We start from the raw sequence: 16,978 nt of genomic DNA on the forward strand, positions 1-16,978 counted from the left end.
ATTTCCCTGTGTCTGTCTCCTTGCTCGACGTGCGCTTACTCGAGACTGGCCGGATGGTTTTGACTTTACACCACGCTCAGCACCACACCTTGTGCACACTTTTCGCTTTCAATTTCGCACTGTCCTTAAGATTGGCATCGAGACAGACAGACTTTCATTAGAGGAACAATTTGGATTTTCTTCATGGAGTTTTCATCACCGCCACCACCGTACGTGCGGACATTTATTCCTTTCCGGTGGTGTTTGTATTTGTTGTGAGATCGAAGTCGAGAATGACGCCTTGCTTACGTTTCAAAATGCTGTTTTTTAATACTTTTACTCTTTCTCTAGAATTGATTATGAGCTTTCCCCGTCTTTGACGGCCTAAAGAATTTTTGATACAGTTCGTATTTCAAGCAACTACATGCTACTGATCAATATTTTGTTAATAAGTTTCGCTTCGTGTCGATTTCCTAGCTACAAACTCTCATTTCGGTCTAATAAGGCGGAACAAGGCTAATCGGCCAGTCCAGTTCTCAATTAATTTGTAACCATTCAATAGACATTACTGTCAATTTAATTAGACAAACTCGCAACGGTTTAATTATCTTCCATGCTTCGTAAGATGATAATCAAAATAAGCAAATGCCTCAAACCCAATTGCATTAACATCCTTAAATGGTCAATAATGTTCATACTTGTTTTGTGGAATAGCCGTAGATAAATGGATTGTATTGAATGGGTGTGGATGTCCTATTTATGTTTGCCATTTCTGCCATTACCAAATTACCCGTGAAGGCTAAATTATAAAATTAATACAATTTATGTTTACAACAATCGACATGCTACAGATTAGCTTGTTTTCTTAAGAGCCCGATGTAGATACGCCTGGCGGTATGCAATCGTTTTGCTGTGTTTATGTTTTTAAGCTTCCAATTTTGCAAACCAAATTGCATGAAAGGCGCCTAAAGTAATGCAATTTGTGTGATTTTTAAACCTTCCTGCTTATTGGGTTTACGAGTAAGTTTTCAGCGTTTTAACGCCATCTTTTCTTTGTAAGGAAAGAAAACTTATGCTATCCAACTCAGCTAATCCAATTATTGGACTCCAATTAAGGACTTATTTTAGCACTTCTTTTTTATAAACTAAAACAAATAACATATAATTTTTCGTTAGAGGAGAGCTAAAAATTTGTCGGAATAGCTTATTTCTCTCCCGTCGTTCACAACTCGATCCTCGTAATCTTCGTCACTATCAATTACACCGTTCGATCGATGTGTGTAGCGCCCTCTGCGGTTAAATATTTGAACCCAGCTGTCACATGTGAATCGACCGTTGAATAATATTCAAAATGCTTTTTGTTAGTCGTCGTTGGACCCAATAGACAAGAATTTTAGTCTGGAAACCACAATTTGCACAGAAAGTTGGACAAAAGTGTTTCAGTTTCCGATGAACAATCCGGAACTCGAATAAAAACTATGTTATAAATGTTTGTCAATGATGCCAGAAATGTAGAACTTGCACAACCATTTACTCAATTGAAGGAAAAAGCGAGTATATTACAACATTAAGGCTTTCATGTAAACAACAAAATAACAAAATAAATCCATCATCTTTAAGGACAAGAAAAAAAATCGCTAACAAAAGCCGGAACACTAATTAACATGCAACCAAATAATTGGGCCCTCTGCTAAATTATGCGCACATTGCATGCATTTTTCCATTTAAACCGAAAGGTGTACCAAATACTCACACATACACACACATACCGCGAATCGAAAACAAATTCCATAATACGCTTTCGCCCGTAAAAGTTTGCAACAGAATGCAACACACATCCGGAGCCGGAAGTAGTTTTTTTTTTTTGCTTAACCCAACCACCCGCTTCCCTGGCCGCCCCTTTTTTTGTGGAGCATTTTCCGGGATTGGTTTTTGTTTTTGCTCCAATTTCCAACTCCCGGTAACGGTCGTAGTTCAATAAGTCCATTTTTCCTGTGATTATCGAGTTTTGAGTTCGCTTTTGGGCGGTGCGGGCGGGTTTTGGCATTTTCTTTTTCGTTTTTTCACACCCTATTTATCCTTTCCGGACACACACACATACAGTTGTCCCAAACAAGGTGAATGTGGGTAGGAAGGAAATAAAAACAATCGACACCACCAGTCCAAACACACACACACACACACGATTCGCGCACACAGGATATTGGGGATATTGGGGAAACACACGGAAACAAGCCGAACACGGGGCCGAAACCCGTGAACGTGAACCATAACGAAAGCAATCAATAAGTGATTATTTCGCCGCGGCGGGTAACTGAATCAAAAATGCAACACACAAAAAAAAAAAACAAAATGAAAATAAAACAGCTCCAACCGCTCGAAGCAAAATTTACGTGTAGGACCAGGTAGACAACAAACCAAAACCAAAAAAAAAATCACATAACACAACAACAAATAGCACGTTCGCGCTATTGGGAAGTGAAAATTCCACCTTCACTTTCCATCGACACCGGCGTGGAGCAAGTTCCCTGCAATATCCCCCCCGTGGGAGGGACGACTCTTTCGTGCAACAATTTACAGGCTTCCGGTAGAGTAGGATGGGGAGATGGTCCCCCAAAAGGATGACTCTAGTTTAACGAGTCCTGGCGGTTGGTGTAGCAAGCTTACAATTGATTATCATTCCAATTGTGACTGTTTTCTCCAGTGATTTATGCGAAACTCCCCGAACCGTCCCAAGCGCTCGCTCCGTTTTTCAGCCAGCAGCGAAGATAGTTGTAGGTATTGCCATATTACTAAAACTACAACGTCCTGTCCGGTTGCGGACCTGGTCCACAAATCTGGAACGGAAAAGTTTTGTCCCCTCCCGTTGGGAAAATCCGGGGTGGGGTGTGGGTGGGTGTTGTGCAATCACAGCTCAGCAAGTATTTTAAACAAACAATTTACAATGCTACGGCTGGATTGGCTGATGGTGGTTTCGCAATTCGCAGCAAACTATTCCCTAACGCCGGCGACCAGGGCAAACAATCCGAATTGATTTGATTAGAAAATTCCCTACCTTACCGTACGCGCGTCATCGTCCTATCGGTTCAGCACAACGTCAACAATAATTGCGAATCGCTTGCTCGAGCGGACGGACGATGAACAAGCAAAATGAAGCCACCCGGGATTACTTTTCGCCGGGGTGCGAAATGTGTTCCACCGCAAAAGCACCATCCGCCATCCGCCATCGATCGCTCATCGAATCAATCAGCCCTGCATCATGTCCCATCGCTTCTAATTTACGGCGTGCCGCACAACTACAAGCAAGTAGTGTGTGCAATAAATATAGAGCCCCATCCTATATTCTTTTTCGTTCTCTTTCGTTTTCAGGCGCGGGGAAAGCACGCAAGCTTCCTTGAGGACATTGCCTTGAAGTGGGCCGGTGGTTCCCAACCAAACACCTACGACACCGGCAGAGAATCGATATCGTTCCACCACCGGCAACGAGGGAATCGCTGTACAGTTGCCGCTGCTGCTAATCGATCGATAATGACAAACTAGCGGCGAACGGACGAAGTGCACGGGAGCGCTCTACAAGGGACGGTCGGTCGGTACTGTGAGGTGCCTAAGGTCAAGGGCTGCGTCGTGAGATTACGGCCCCACATGTACGAAGCAAGGCAACGAAACTGGAACACTAAACAATCGGCCTCACTCGCACGTCACAAGCCAGCGTCCAGCGCTAGAAAGCAGAGTTCCGTAAACGGTGACACTGAGAAAAAATAAACCCTCACACACCGGCACTCATACACATCCCAGCCTGTGCAAGTATGTGCTCTCGCAGCAGCAGCAATACGTCCCGAGGGACAACTTCTGTCATGGTCCTAGGGGTACTGCTCGTGCTCCTAACACTAGCCACAAATCGAAGCCTTTGCAGTGTAGCACCACATCCGGCCACTATTAGCGTTACCTCCAGCGAACCCACATCCAGCAGTAGCAGTAGTCTTCTCGCCACCAGCGAAACCAGCAACCTCACCGACCGAACACATCCGCCCGAGGAGCCGGACGTTACGACGGTACGCACCGACCCATCACCAGTGACGGGGCCGCGTACATCGGACACCGCATCCCAAAGCGTCGACCAGTCGCCGGTACCGCCCGAAGGTCAGATACCGCTGGAACGGTTGCCCTCCAACACGCTGCTCAAGTACACCGCCTACAAGGACGTCTCGATACTGCACTTTCGCATACCGACCGACACCCGTACGGCCTTCTTTAGCTTTAAGGCTTACGAGGAATCCAAAGGTGCCTTCCGTAAGTAGCCGCACACGCACAGACGAAACGAGGCTGTTATTCGGTGTCCAGTGTTGTTTATATCTCAACCCCCGTCACACACACACACACACACACACACCGTGCATTGTGGGGGGGGGGGGGATTTTTTTGTTTGTTCTTTTTTCCGTTTCAGAGCGCAACTGCAAACCGAACGATATTACGCTGCACCTGAAAGCGGGCAGCTATCCGGTCATCAGTCCGGAAAACATCACATTCCCCAAGCACTTTCTAGACGCGGAGGAACGGTAAGTGGGCGGTCGGTGTGGGAAGGGGAAACGGAGGACGTGAAGCAATTGGACGAACTTTTTTCATTTGTACTCCTCTGCGGATGTGGAACACCGGCACGTGGATGGCACATGTCCCTTATGAGACAATAACCCTTTAAGCGTTAAGGGCTAGTCCACAACGATGACTCAAAGGAACTTAACAAAATCTTTTTTTTATAGATAAGCTTATCAGAACCAAAATTACATTTAGTAAAAAAAAACACACAAGATTTATGGGCCGGGTCCTGAGTAGCATCGAAGAAGTATTCCCTCAATTTGAATTTAAATTCCAAAATACTGGACCTACTTAAACATCAGATACCGATTCCGTTCTCGGGTTTGATTTGTTTAGCCTTGTTGTTGGATATCTGTGACATTAGTTGTCCATAACTCAAAAGTCACGTCTACACGTACAAAGCAACACGATTCAGTGAGGATTTTACTTGCATCAAACGTGATAATCCCAGTAGCCCAGTCTGTTGTGATTTAAGAACGACAACCGGTTCCGTTCGTTCGATTCGCTCAATAGAACGAACGACCTACGTTCATTTAATCGAAGTACAACAATTCTTCAGTACACCAGTGCAAAGTTGGTCGTTCATTGAAGGAACGACGAAATCAAGAACTTCCTGCTTTACCAGGTCGTTCATTTCGGCGATCCGCATTAGCGCTTAGAGAACGAGAGACCTGGATACCCGGGACGTGCATGCTGCAAAGATCTGGATGTTCGCTAGGTCGCTATGGCACTCACTTTTTCAACGAGCGACCCTGGTGTGGCAAGTCGTTCATGTATACTAAAGAGACGGAAATGTTTTGCGAATGAAAAACTTGTCTGCTCTGTCTCTTCTACATTCGTAATACCACAGTTCTAAATACGTAAGAAAGGAAGAGACAGGCGCATAACACTAATACGTACTTCATCCATTCCTTCTATTTGTTACATTCCGTTCAACCTGCTTTAGGGACAGTTCAATTTCCGGTACAAGCCGTTCAACGTGCTAAACCGCTCGTTTAATTTCTTCTACATATAAATGCATAATGCACCCGATCTGTCTATACAGATAGTTCAACCAGAGGACTATTGACGAACTGCAGCAACATACTTTGAACAACGCAGTTCGTTCGTTCACGTAAAAGAACTGATCGAACTGTACAGGTTCAGTTCTTGTGACCCAACTGTAGTTGGGAAGCTTTCTGTCACTGTAAGATCTCGTTGAATATTATTCCCGCAGATATCGAGGCTCTATCACTATGGGACAGAATGATACTATAAGATCACAACCACATCTTAAAATTGTAATTATAATTATATACCTCCCCAACGCCCATTACCCAGTGAAGGGTTACCGATGGGACCGTTGCAAACACCCGAACAACTTACGCCATTACACACGATCACTGATCGAAGCTGGTGGTAAATGCTGGTGGAACCACACCATTATCCAGCCGTCCCCCCCTCAAACTGGGTTTTGCTTTTCGCACATCCACCAGAAGGCACATCGGGATGCGGCATCGAAAACAGCAGTAAAACTCATCAAAAATTACGTGACAAATGTTGCCAAAGCTATCATCAGTCAACCGCAGATTCTTCGCACATCAAACCCACACACAAACACACACCAACCCCACAGCGTCACAGCACGTCCACGGAGAGAACGTTCCGTATCAGGGGAAAGGACGCCAAGCGTTGTGTGTCGGGCGGCACACGCAAAAAGTTGTGCTTGCCAAAGTCTTTAACGAGGACAGTAGGACGCCTCCCGAACTGGTCCAAAGGCACACCTCCACCACCGCCGGGTAAAACGAACTCGAAAAAAAAACGGTTTGTGAGCGCGTCGGTCCCCAAAAACGTTGTTGGCCACAAAATCACAGGTTTTATAAATGGGCACCAGTGTGCCCGGTTGCCCGGACGTCTTCCATCTATGGGCACGGTATCATTTCGGTGCTAAAACATTACGCCACAACCCAGGTGTGGATGGGGGTTGGAAAAGTTAGTTACCATCTTCTAGCCCCCGAAGAAGGGGCCCGCACCGAAGGGTGAATTGGAATGCGCGATAAAAGACGCGTAGCCATCGCAAGGTAACCGATGCTGTGGGCCGCAAACAAAAAATGAAACCCCCGTAAGCAAAAGAATAAACATAACTTTTACCCATAACGGAGCGATAAAGTTTCCTACGCTCCCTATGGCCGGAAGCGAGCCTTGGGGGGGGGTTGGCTTTCAGATACGCTGCCAGGAAATGGGTAGCCGATGAGCTTTGTCCGGGAAAGCAGAGAGGCTGCCAAATATTTTCCATCCATCCTGATGGACCACCCGCACCTTTCACACACATCGCCGCCAAAAACCCCATCGGCCCACCGCAATCGGGCGCTCGGAAAAACTCGGGAAACAATTTCCCTCCAAAGGTTTGGCGCTCCCCCCTGAAGCAAGCGCAACAATTTGCTTACTTTCGCCACTTGCCGAGAACCGAGAATGCTGGCCCGGAATGATTAGCATCGTGCCTGTCCCGAACGGTACGCGGTGGCTGGGGAACCTGGCGCACCGCCGATGCCGATTGTCCATTATTTAGTGGATTTGCGAGCGGAAATTGCCTGAAGATGCTTTCAACCTTGACGAAGAAGTTGGCTCCTGGATACGGTTGCTTCGCGGCGAAGTTGTTCTTGACTTGACTGTGGAACGCGGAGGGGGGGGGGGGGAGTTGGGGGGTGAGGTGAAATAGCGCCGGATTGACGCAAATTTATGGTCTTTCGATTTCGACAAAGTGAAGCCGCTTGGAGGGTTTGTTCTCCGAAGCTGCCGACGGTGAAGGCTCGTGCGTCTTGGTGGAATGTTTAACACTTTACAGAACTTTGCAACGGAACCGGTAAGCGACAGTTGCGTGGACCCCGGGACGGAACCACACAGGCGTATTGGTTTCGTAGAATTTCGTAGAAAGTCTTCTCATCACTCTTTAGCTGTCCGCATATCGTGTTTAATTAGTGAAGCCCTTCATCTCGTCTAATCCTTCAGCCTAACTGCATGAAAAACAACAGAAAGACTCTTCCATAGATTGCTCAGAATAAAAAAAAAAAACCCTTATATCACTGGAATCTCTCGGGGGGCCTGTCAGTTGGTAGTGTATCAAAAACACAACCATGCTCCATACAGTCGTCCCCGTCGCCGTAAAACAAAACAAATCCCCCAAAGCAATCGCGTTCAAACAAGCGCAACAAACAAACATCAGCTGGTGGAGGACAAAAAAAACAGGAACCTCCCGCTCGAAATACGGCGAAACGTTGAGGGAGCAACCAAATTTCAACACAAATTGCATCCACATTTCACAGCCCCCCATCCCACCCCACCCCCCGAACAGGGACAGGGTATTACAGCGCACCGACCCACGAACGGGACGGGTTTTGGCCGGGGGGATTGGATCACGGAAAAATGACAAATTCTATCACATTTCGATACGCCGAATCACGAAATCGTGGAAAGACAAAATCCTATGAATATCAAAAACGTTCCCAGAATGGCCGGCGGGCTCGTGCGATTGAGTGCGGGGCAGGGAAACACGGGACGGTGGCGTGATCCCACTTCGCTGTCTTTATATGATTTCGTACGATTTGTTCACCGTGTGCGGACCGTGTGCGGGAAGGGGTGGGTAAGGGTGGGAAAAGGAAGAGATCTTTGCCTTTGCCTGTTGTTACCTTTTTTGCTAGCAGAAGCTACCTCTTTGTGCCGAAACCGAAAAGAAAACGAAGAAAGAAAAATACCCCCCCACTGCCCCATCCACCCACACACACACACCCACCCGGTGGAAACGTGGAACATCGAGCGTACAGAAATCGAAAAGTAACGTAACATAGTTCGTGCAATGGAAAATGCGACTGGGGCGACTAGTTTTTTTTTTTTTTACCTTTTACTTATTCGCATACGACCGGCGCTTTGCGTTTCCCTACAAAGCAAGAAAAAAAACACCCCAAAATGGGAAAAACTCATCATAACCCATGAGAAAGCGTTCGTCTACGTCCGCGTCGGGAGGTGCACACCGCACGGTCACCATCATGCCACTCCCGGGATGGGGCTAATGCTATTTTGTGCTAGATTATTATATTTTCCTTTGCTTTTGCCGTTTTCGGATCGCCGTTTGGCGTCCGGAATTCATCCCGGCAAACACTGCCATGGGACGTGCCAGGTAACGTGCCGCACGATGTATGGTAATCGGAGGGGAAGAGGGGGGGAGGGGGGTCAGGGGAAGGGTTTAGCATATTTGCATAGCGATCGGGCAGTCCTTCACCAGCTCGACGGGCTCGTGGTCCCGCGTGTTTGGCTCTGGCCCGAGCATTTGGAGAAGACGAATGGCGTTGAAATTTGATTTACAGCCCCAACGCCCCACAACACGGCAAAAGCTTACTCCATACGCCCGTACACCCATTTTCTACCTTCGGGTGACTTGGGTGGTCTCCTTCCAAGGGGATGGGTTTTGTGTGCTTGTCCGCTTGCACGTCATGTGGACTCTAGCTGATATCCCCCCCACGCACACACACACACACACACTAGGGAAATAGAAACGGGAGCTTTAGTTTTTGCTCGATCTTAGACGATCCATGGAGACTGGCGGGATGGAATCACCCTTACCAGTGAGGTTGGGACGTTACGTTCGAGGTCAGAGCACGAAAGCCAGTTGCTCCGGTGGCGACAGCCACTAGAAAACCGCAGGACTCCAATGAAATTGCTTCCCGTAGCACTATCGTATCGTGAGCCGTGTGAAGAAATGATCCACATAATAGTGAGACGGTGGCGGTACGAAAGCTTGTTGGAAACATGCTTTTTCAGCGTCCAACAAGCCAATTGTAAATAGGAAATAGACGCTGGACGACAAATGCATTGTTACACCATATTGGCTAGGGGAACTTCTTCTTTGTGATGCACTCCAAGGGTATTCCGTGATGTTGGGTGAATCTGATTCAGATTCATGAATCCGAATGATTCTTTGAACTTATTCATGGGATTCATTAATTATTCAAGATTTATAACCTCAACCTATGAGCTAATACGTTACCCATATGCATCCCCTGCGTTCCCCCAACCTGGCCCCTTAGGTCATCAGTTGCCAGAAATGGATCGAACTACCATGCCGCTTTGGACATCCAAGGAGCAAGATCTCCTGCTCTGCTCTGAGGATTCATGAATCCTATGTGAGTCGATTCCCGATTGGAATGACTCCTCACTAACATGAGCTCACTCACAACTCACTAAAGAGTTGCATGAATGAGCCGATTCTTCTCAAAAGATTTGTTAAGCAAAACACGGGAAATAAGAGAACTTTCAATGTAGCATTGTATTTAATTGGAATGACTCCTCACTGACATGAATGATTACTCCCTCAGAAGTAACATGAATGATTGATCGCTAAAGAGTCACACGAACGACTCTTCTCAAAAGATTTGTTAAGCAAAACACGGGAAATAAGAGAACTTTCAATGTAGCATTGTATTTTATTGGAATGACGACTCCTCACTAACATGAATAATTACTCACTAAAGAATCACATGAATGACTGCTCGCTAAAGAGTCACACGAACGACTCTTCTCAAAAGATTTGTTAAGCAGAACTCGGGATTGGTTTAATCTTTCAATATAACATTATACGTTATTATAATTCCTGTATAATCTACTGGAAGTTCCCGATATATGAAAAGCTTTACAGAAACCTGAGTTAAAAAAGGCAGAAAACCCCCAAATCGCCCTCTACTTCAACTACCTCTACTTGAATCTGCTTGATCTACTTCAACCAATTTGTGTATTTCATCTCATCTCAACCGAATTGATCGAAATGTTATGAAAAAATACCACGTAAGGACATGGAAATTGCACCGCGCAAATAACGGTTCGCATTCTTTTTACTCTTTCTGTTGCAGATTTGAAATCCACAGCCTACAGTTCAAGTCGGACAGCACAACGCGCCGGCTGAGCATTGAAGGGCCACACCCGGGCAACTGGTTCGCCGTGGCATTCATCAGCTGGACCGATCCGAACAACGAGCGAATAGAGCAGCAAGGTAGGTTTGGAACCCAGCCAGCAATACTTCGACTAGCGGAGAAATGGCCATCGAACGCCCCCATCAAGATATGCTCCTACCATGGAGCCAGAGCTGCCAGTCCGTCAAAAGCGACGTGTCCGTCCCGGCGCTCTGGTGTGAGTGTGTGTTTAAAGGTGGGCATCACACCCATTTGACACATCGGACCGGGCATTCCGGGCCGGTAATGGGGTAATTAAATCACGCCCAATGGTGGCCAATTTTAACCTTTGGCTATAACAAAAAAAAAACTCCACCGACAACACATGCAGGTGCAACACGAAATGTGGCCGCAAGGACACGCCGCTGTCACATTCCGGACGGCTGTTGGGCAACATGCGATGAAAAAGAATGCAAATACGGCCACAAACGGCCACTTGATTGACTGTCATTATTTGTAATTAGGTCGAAATCGAGACACCCCGAAAATAGTGCCACTGTTACGATGTGGAAGCGCCCACGCGCATTCTATCACACATGACACCACCACTAAGGGGGTGTCGCACCGTTGCAAGTCGCTCAATCAAATTACCAAATACGGCAAGGGGAAATGGTGCGTAACCGGGGTGAGAAAATTGAGGCCATTCGCCAACGTGGCCATTGTGGTCCGTTTCGGTGTGAAAACTGAAGCCGCGTGCTTGATACAAAAACCGAACTCGGGTTGGATCCCGATGTCCGGGGATGTTGCGCGATGTGATTTTTGCTTCACTGTGTTTCGGGAGGCGCAACCAGTGATTATCATGATGTCGTTCCAGGTTTTTTTTACCCCCCCCCCCCAACATCGTCACATTTTGCTTTGTCAGGCTTGTGTCGGTGTGTGGCAAATTAAAATTTAACCCAAATCTGGACACCGGCTAGGCGCGTGGCCGGGCAACGGTGTGTTGCGTGTGCGGGATACACGTGTAGTCATACGCACCGTTCGTTTGTTTTGCGCAAATCCTAATGATAGGTCATTAATTTTTTTTAATTCTCCCGGTTCCGATGAAAATTGTATAATTGGTATATTAGCATGTATAGTAGTGGTAGCCACTCGGGCAGATTTACCATTTGCAACCATTTGCAGCGAGGTCAGGTTTAAAACAGTGTGTACCGAGCGTATGCCACATCAAATTGCATCACGGAGAAAACGTTAAAGAAAATTACCTTCTTAACCGATCCTTTTCTAACTTGTAGACAGTAAAAAGTAAGCTATTAGTAGGTTTTTGACATATTAATTCTATTCAACTCCAATACTAAAACCGTACGCTCGCACATTACGCTTAGCTCCACTCAATGGATTCGGTACAACATCCGGCTGCAGGTGCTTTTGTACTTAAGCTCACTTTATGTCTGTTTAAGATTTTACCTTTTTGAGATGCTAGTGTAGTGACTGTTTCATAATACCCAAATGCTTTTTGGATGAGCTCTAGTTCAAGGCCGTTTCAGGAAGGGTTCATTTCCTTGGGTAGGCAAGTGATCAACTTGGCTACGTATCACTCGAGGAAAAAGTTAGAATGGTGGCACAAAACCAGATCAGGTCAGACGATCGTAAGGCCTTCGTGCTGCTGCTACAGAAAAAGCAGACGCATCTGTAGACACTCCTTGAGGTAGATCACCCCGTTTACGGTCCCTATAGTAACGAACTAGCTGCGTGTTTACACAAAACCTCACGTGACAATGTTTTACGAAAATTGCCCTCGAGCAAAAAAACATTACAAACAATACACTCTAAACTAGTTCTACTCAAAACTTCAAGAGAAATCCCCCTAATGGTTTTATTCATCGGCGTTTTTCATGTGAAGCTATTTTATGTACAGCATAGCCAGGGTAGTACTGTACGACGCAATGTGAATCCAATGAATGGATTCTCGATCAAATTTAACAGACTAGTACGAATAACCAGGACCACCGTCACATGCCAGGTTTTGGTGGATGGAAAACTCTCAGCTACTCAGCGAAAAAACTCTAGGAGATGGGGTAGGTTTTCTACTCTTCAACCTAGCGCTAGAGACGGCCATTCGCTGATAACATAGGCATCATTGGTTTACGGCTCTCCTACATAGCGGATGCTCTCATAGAGACTGAGCAGGCGGCGTCGATGCATAAGCCAAATGGAAGGTAGCACCACCAGTGGCCCTGCCAACAACTCCTAACTCACCTACCGTGGGTCAAAGGTCACGATAACACGATAACAACATTGATGTTGAGCTACGACCTAAAGTGCTGGCTGTCAACTGGTGTTTCTATAGACTGAGGAAACTTCTATGTTCTCAAAACACCTGTAACGACAAACGAAGCTGGGACTATTTAGAATTTGTACAGTTCCTTTACTCACATACGCTTCTGAGATATGGACTTTGTACAAAACCGACGAACTCCCTTTCAATCGCGTTCGAGAGGAAGATGCTCAGAGGGGTTTTGGCCCCGTATGTGTGGAAGGCTGGCCACTACAAAGACGAGCTCTTGGAACAGCGTATCACAACGCCAGGCTCCGACGGGCTGGTAACGTCATGATAATGTCCTTTTAGATCGTCCGGATCGTTTAGACAGAAGAGGAGTGGTAGGACCAAATGATAGTAACGCCTAATAAGTACGTAAGAAAATTCTCTAAACAATGCGATATTTTTAGTCGTTGCATTACATTTTGTACAATACCGTACCGGTCACAATGAGTTTTGCCTCGAGACAGTACAAATTCGTGCTTTTCTCTTTATACAATTAGTTTTTCCATTACCTCGAACTGAATGCGACGTCTCCAAAAAAAAAAAAAAACTTTAACTTCTAAATGAGCAAGAGTTTTACAGAATCCATTTCCCCTCAAAATGCTTCCTCCACTGCAAGCTTGCGAATCGAACGAAACCCATCCACCATCCGCCATCGTACACCAAACTAACAGACAAAAGCGTATTAATTAAGTGCCATAAAAGGGAACAACATTGACGCAGCGAAATTGAATTCCTAACTGAAACAAGCAAACACGGAAGTTTCACTTTACGTTGCCCTGCCGTTGCGCGTACCGCTGCGTGTTAAGTGTTAAGTACAAAAATTAACTCCCGAAACCTTATAGCAAACGGAACCAGCAAAAAAAACCTTCCCACTCAATACTTGGTAATGACTAAATTATGCTTAACCTCCTAGCCACCACCACCATGCAGACCATTTTTCCCCGTCATTTCTGCAATCTTCGATTCCATTTCCCTCATTTGGAGATAAACGGTTTCCACCCGGTTTCGAGGATTTGAAAGCTTTGCACCACCAAAACCCAATCCCTGCTTTCCGTCCGATGCTACCCGCACGGTGCACTACCGAGTGATCACCTTGCGTTGGTGCAAAGAAAGCGGAGAAACTTCACCGGTGTGATAAGAAATTTTAATACTATAAAGGCGAACAAAAAAAAACGGCCACTTTCACTTAAGTTGCCGGGCGTGCTCGAACTCGTTTTGTGGCAGAGCGGAAATTGAACTGTAGCGACAATCGTCGCACTATTGGCACACTGGTGGTTTGTGAATGAGTAGAAGAAATAAAGCTACAGGGAAGTTCCGTGAGGAGAGCGAAAATAAAGGATGGAAAAAAACTGTAGCCACACACAACGAAGAACGAGTCGCAAAGCTGCAGCATTAGCTCAGAAGCAGTTAAAGTTTTTAATGATGTTTGGAGCGATAGCTGAAAGCTGTTGGAGCTGTTGGATACTGCGTCCTCCAGTAGAATCTAACTTTCGTTTGCTCCGGTGTCCTGGGTGTGTCTGTGTTATTTAGTAGAATAATCTAAAACGAGAAAAAATCCTATAGTGCAACGTAGTGTATTTTCAACTACTTACCATTCTTATCCAGGCCAAGCTTAACACCGTTTCCCGTTCTTTTTTCGCTCTTTGGTTTCGTTTCATTGCGCCATCACACCCGGCAGGGCTGGCTGCATCCTGCGAAACATTGCTGATGTCGGAGATGTCCGTGACGAGTGCGCAGCCACAGATGCTTAACGTGGACGTACGGCACGAGGGAACGCTAGCCGCTGACCAGCAGGAGCCCAAATCCTTCAAGTTTTTCGTCCCAAGCAACGTGTCGATCGTAACGTGGCGCTTTTCCATCACGCAACCCTGCATGAACTGCACCGATGTGGGCTTTCATGTGCAGGCGAGCGCACTGCCGACGGCGCGTAACTATCTGCAGAATGCCATCATCTGTCCGAACCAAACCGGCGACATAAGCATCGATTTCTATCCTCACGAAAGTGCCTGGCATTACGTGGATATGGACTTTATGCGCGAAAATCCACCCAACGGTAGCGGTACCATTGTGGCGGGGTTTCACATCAACGACACGATCGGGTCGGACGCCACGAATCAAACCGACGATAGGAAGAAGGATGGCCCCACGAGTGTACCAGAGGCGCAGACGTTAATGTACACGGTGGAGCTAATCTATCATGCACATGAGAGCCATGTGCCAGGCACCGCGCCAACGATGACTCCGTCCACCGAGGAACCTACCCCGGAGAGTGTCGATGCGGCCGAGGAAAGTGATACCCTGACGACAGACACTAAGTCACTGCCGAACCGAAGCTTCGACCGCTACCCAGTGCTGCGGCAAACGTATCGGGAGTTCTTCATGTTTGACTACGATCTGCTGCCGGATGTGAACGGTACGGTACCGGTGACGCTGAACCTTACCGCCGGCATACCCGCGCTGATGAAGTTCGACGTGAACGATGTGTATGACATTGGCGGTACGCTCAGCTTTGCCGTTGCCATGCGGCAAGATCTGAAGGGCAGTTTGATCGATGCACGGCACGAATCGACCAACGAACATGCCGGTGTGGTGGCCGAGAAACTGATCGACATACAGGAAGAGTTCGTACCGGAACTTCCGGCGGCAATGACAACGACCACCACGACGACAACGTCCACCACCACGACGACGACCACGATCGCACCGAGCACTACCGACTCGGACAAAACCAAACAAAGTGTCGGCAAAGCCAACCAAACGGTTATCGTGTGTCTGCGGCTCGAGGAACCAGGCATCCCTACCTGGCCCGACAAGTGCGTATACGGACGGCACATCTATCCGGCCGCGATCGTCATCAACAACACGGATGCGGACACGAACACGGGCCTGGTGCACGTACCGTTCCCCGAACCGGGCGGCTGGTACGTCACCTTGGGTCTCTTCTGTCACGGATCGGAAGCAACGGCACGGTCGACAATCATCGACAGCGTCAAAGAGTTTGTACGATCGTACCGCGCCACGCTGGACGCAATGCGCCCACCGTGTTCCTGTACCGATCGTTTGAGTTACTACCGCAGCTGTCTGGCGGATGACGCTTGTTTGAGTGTGCTGAATGAAACGGAAACGCTCAAGATCAAGGAGTGCATCATGGATGCCAAATGTACTGGCGCTCGATCGGATGAGATGGCGCGCAAGTTCGAGCTACATCACAAGTACGCCACGGAACAGAGCGTGCAGGGTGGAGTCGCCGATGCTACGTGCAATTCCAGCGTAGTCTTCACCATCTCCTCCAGCCCGTGCGTGGCTGGACGGTGTGGACGGTTCGGGCGTTGCTACCACTACATGTCCGGCGGGTTCGTCTTTTCCACGTGTCTGTGTCTGCGCAACTATCGTGGGTGGGACTGCACCGAAGATTCGCAGGTACCGTCGAGCGCGTCCATCCTGCTCGCCTCCCTGATGCTAACGCTGTCGAACCTGCTGTTCCTGCCGAGCATCTTCTACGCCGTCAAGCGTGGCTACCACAGTGAAGCGATCATCTACTTCTTCGCCATGTTCTTCTCGGCGTTCTACCATGCGTGCGATTCGGGCGAAGAGGAGTTTAGCTTCTGCTTGGTGAAGATAGGCGTACTGCAGTTCTGTGACTTTTACTGCGGTCTGCTCGCCATCTGGGTCACGCTGATCGCCATGTCCAACATTCGCCACCAGTTCGTGTCACTGCTGCACATGCTCGGTGCGATCCTGCTCGCGTTCGGCACGGAGCTGAACAAGCAATCGCTCTGGGTGTTTCTGGCACCGGCCCTCACCGGCATCTGTCTCATCTCGGTCAGCTGGGGCTTACGGTGCCGGAAGACGAAGCGATGTTTCCCGGCCCGCAACTACCTGGCACTGTACCTGCCGATCGGTAGCGTTCTCGTGATGGTAGGATTGGTCTGCTTCGCCTTTCTGCAGACGAAGCAAAACTATCACATCGTCCACTCGATCTGGCACATGGTGATGGCGCTCAGCATCCTCTGCCTGCTGCCGGACCGCAAAACGTTCCACCCGAAGTGCTAGCATACGGTGAGAATTTACCTGCTCAACTCGGGCTCACCCTCCACGTCGACACAGTCCCAATCGTCCAGCTCGATGTCGACGTCCTCCACCACGTCGTCCTGCTCTACAGCGG

At 47.6% G+C, this 16,978-nt stretch overlaps 1 protein-coding gene across 1 annotated transcript; it reads left to right on the forward strand.

Annotated features, from left to right (window-relative positions):
• The first annotated feature begins 3,785 nt into the window (after positions 1 to 3,785).
• LOC128707028 (uncharacterized) lies at positions 3,786 to 16,866 on the forward strand. Its single transcript, XM_053801972.1, has 4 exons — positions 3,786 to 4,269; positions 4,424 to 4,535; positions 10,452 to 10,591; positions 14,492 to 16,866. The coding sequence occupies exons 1-4, from the start codon at positions 3,786 to 3,788 to the stop codon at positions 16,864 to 16,866; spliced, it is 3,111 nt and encodes a 1,036-aa protein (XP_053657947.1).
• Positions 16,867 to 16,978: the final 112 nt, after the last annotated feature.

This window comes from Anopheles marshallii, chromosome 2 (assembly GCF_943734725.1).
Source record: "Anopheles marshallii chromosome 2, idAnoMarsDA_429_01, whole genome shotgun sequence".
Taxonomy (NCBI): Eukaryota; Metazoa; Arthropoda; class Insecta; order Diptera; family Culicidae; genus Anopheles; species Anopheles marshallii.

Bases quoted from the DNA above. Each gene is read 5' to 3' on its own strand.
- LOC128707028 (XM_053801972.1), top strand. From the start codon at position 3,786: ATGTGCTCTCGCAGCAGCAGCAATACGTCCCGAGGGACAACTTCTGTC. The intron at 4,270-4,423 runs GTAAGTAGCCGC...TTTCCGTTTCAG, and splicing joins GGAATCCAAAGGTGCCTTCC to AGCGCAACTGCAAACCGAAC. The intron at 4,536-10,451 runs GTAAGTGGGCGG...TTTCTGTTGCAG, and splicing joins TTTCTAGACGCGGAGGAACG to ATTTGAAATCCACAGCCTAC.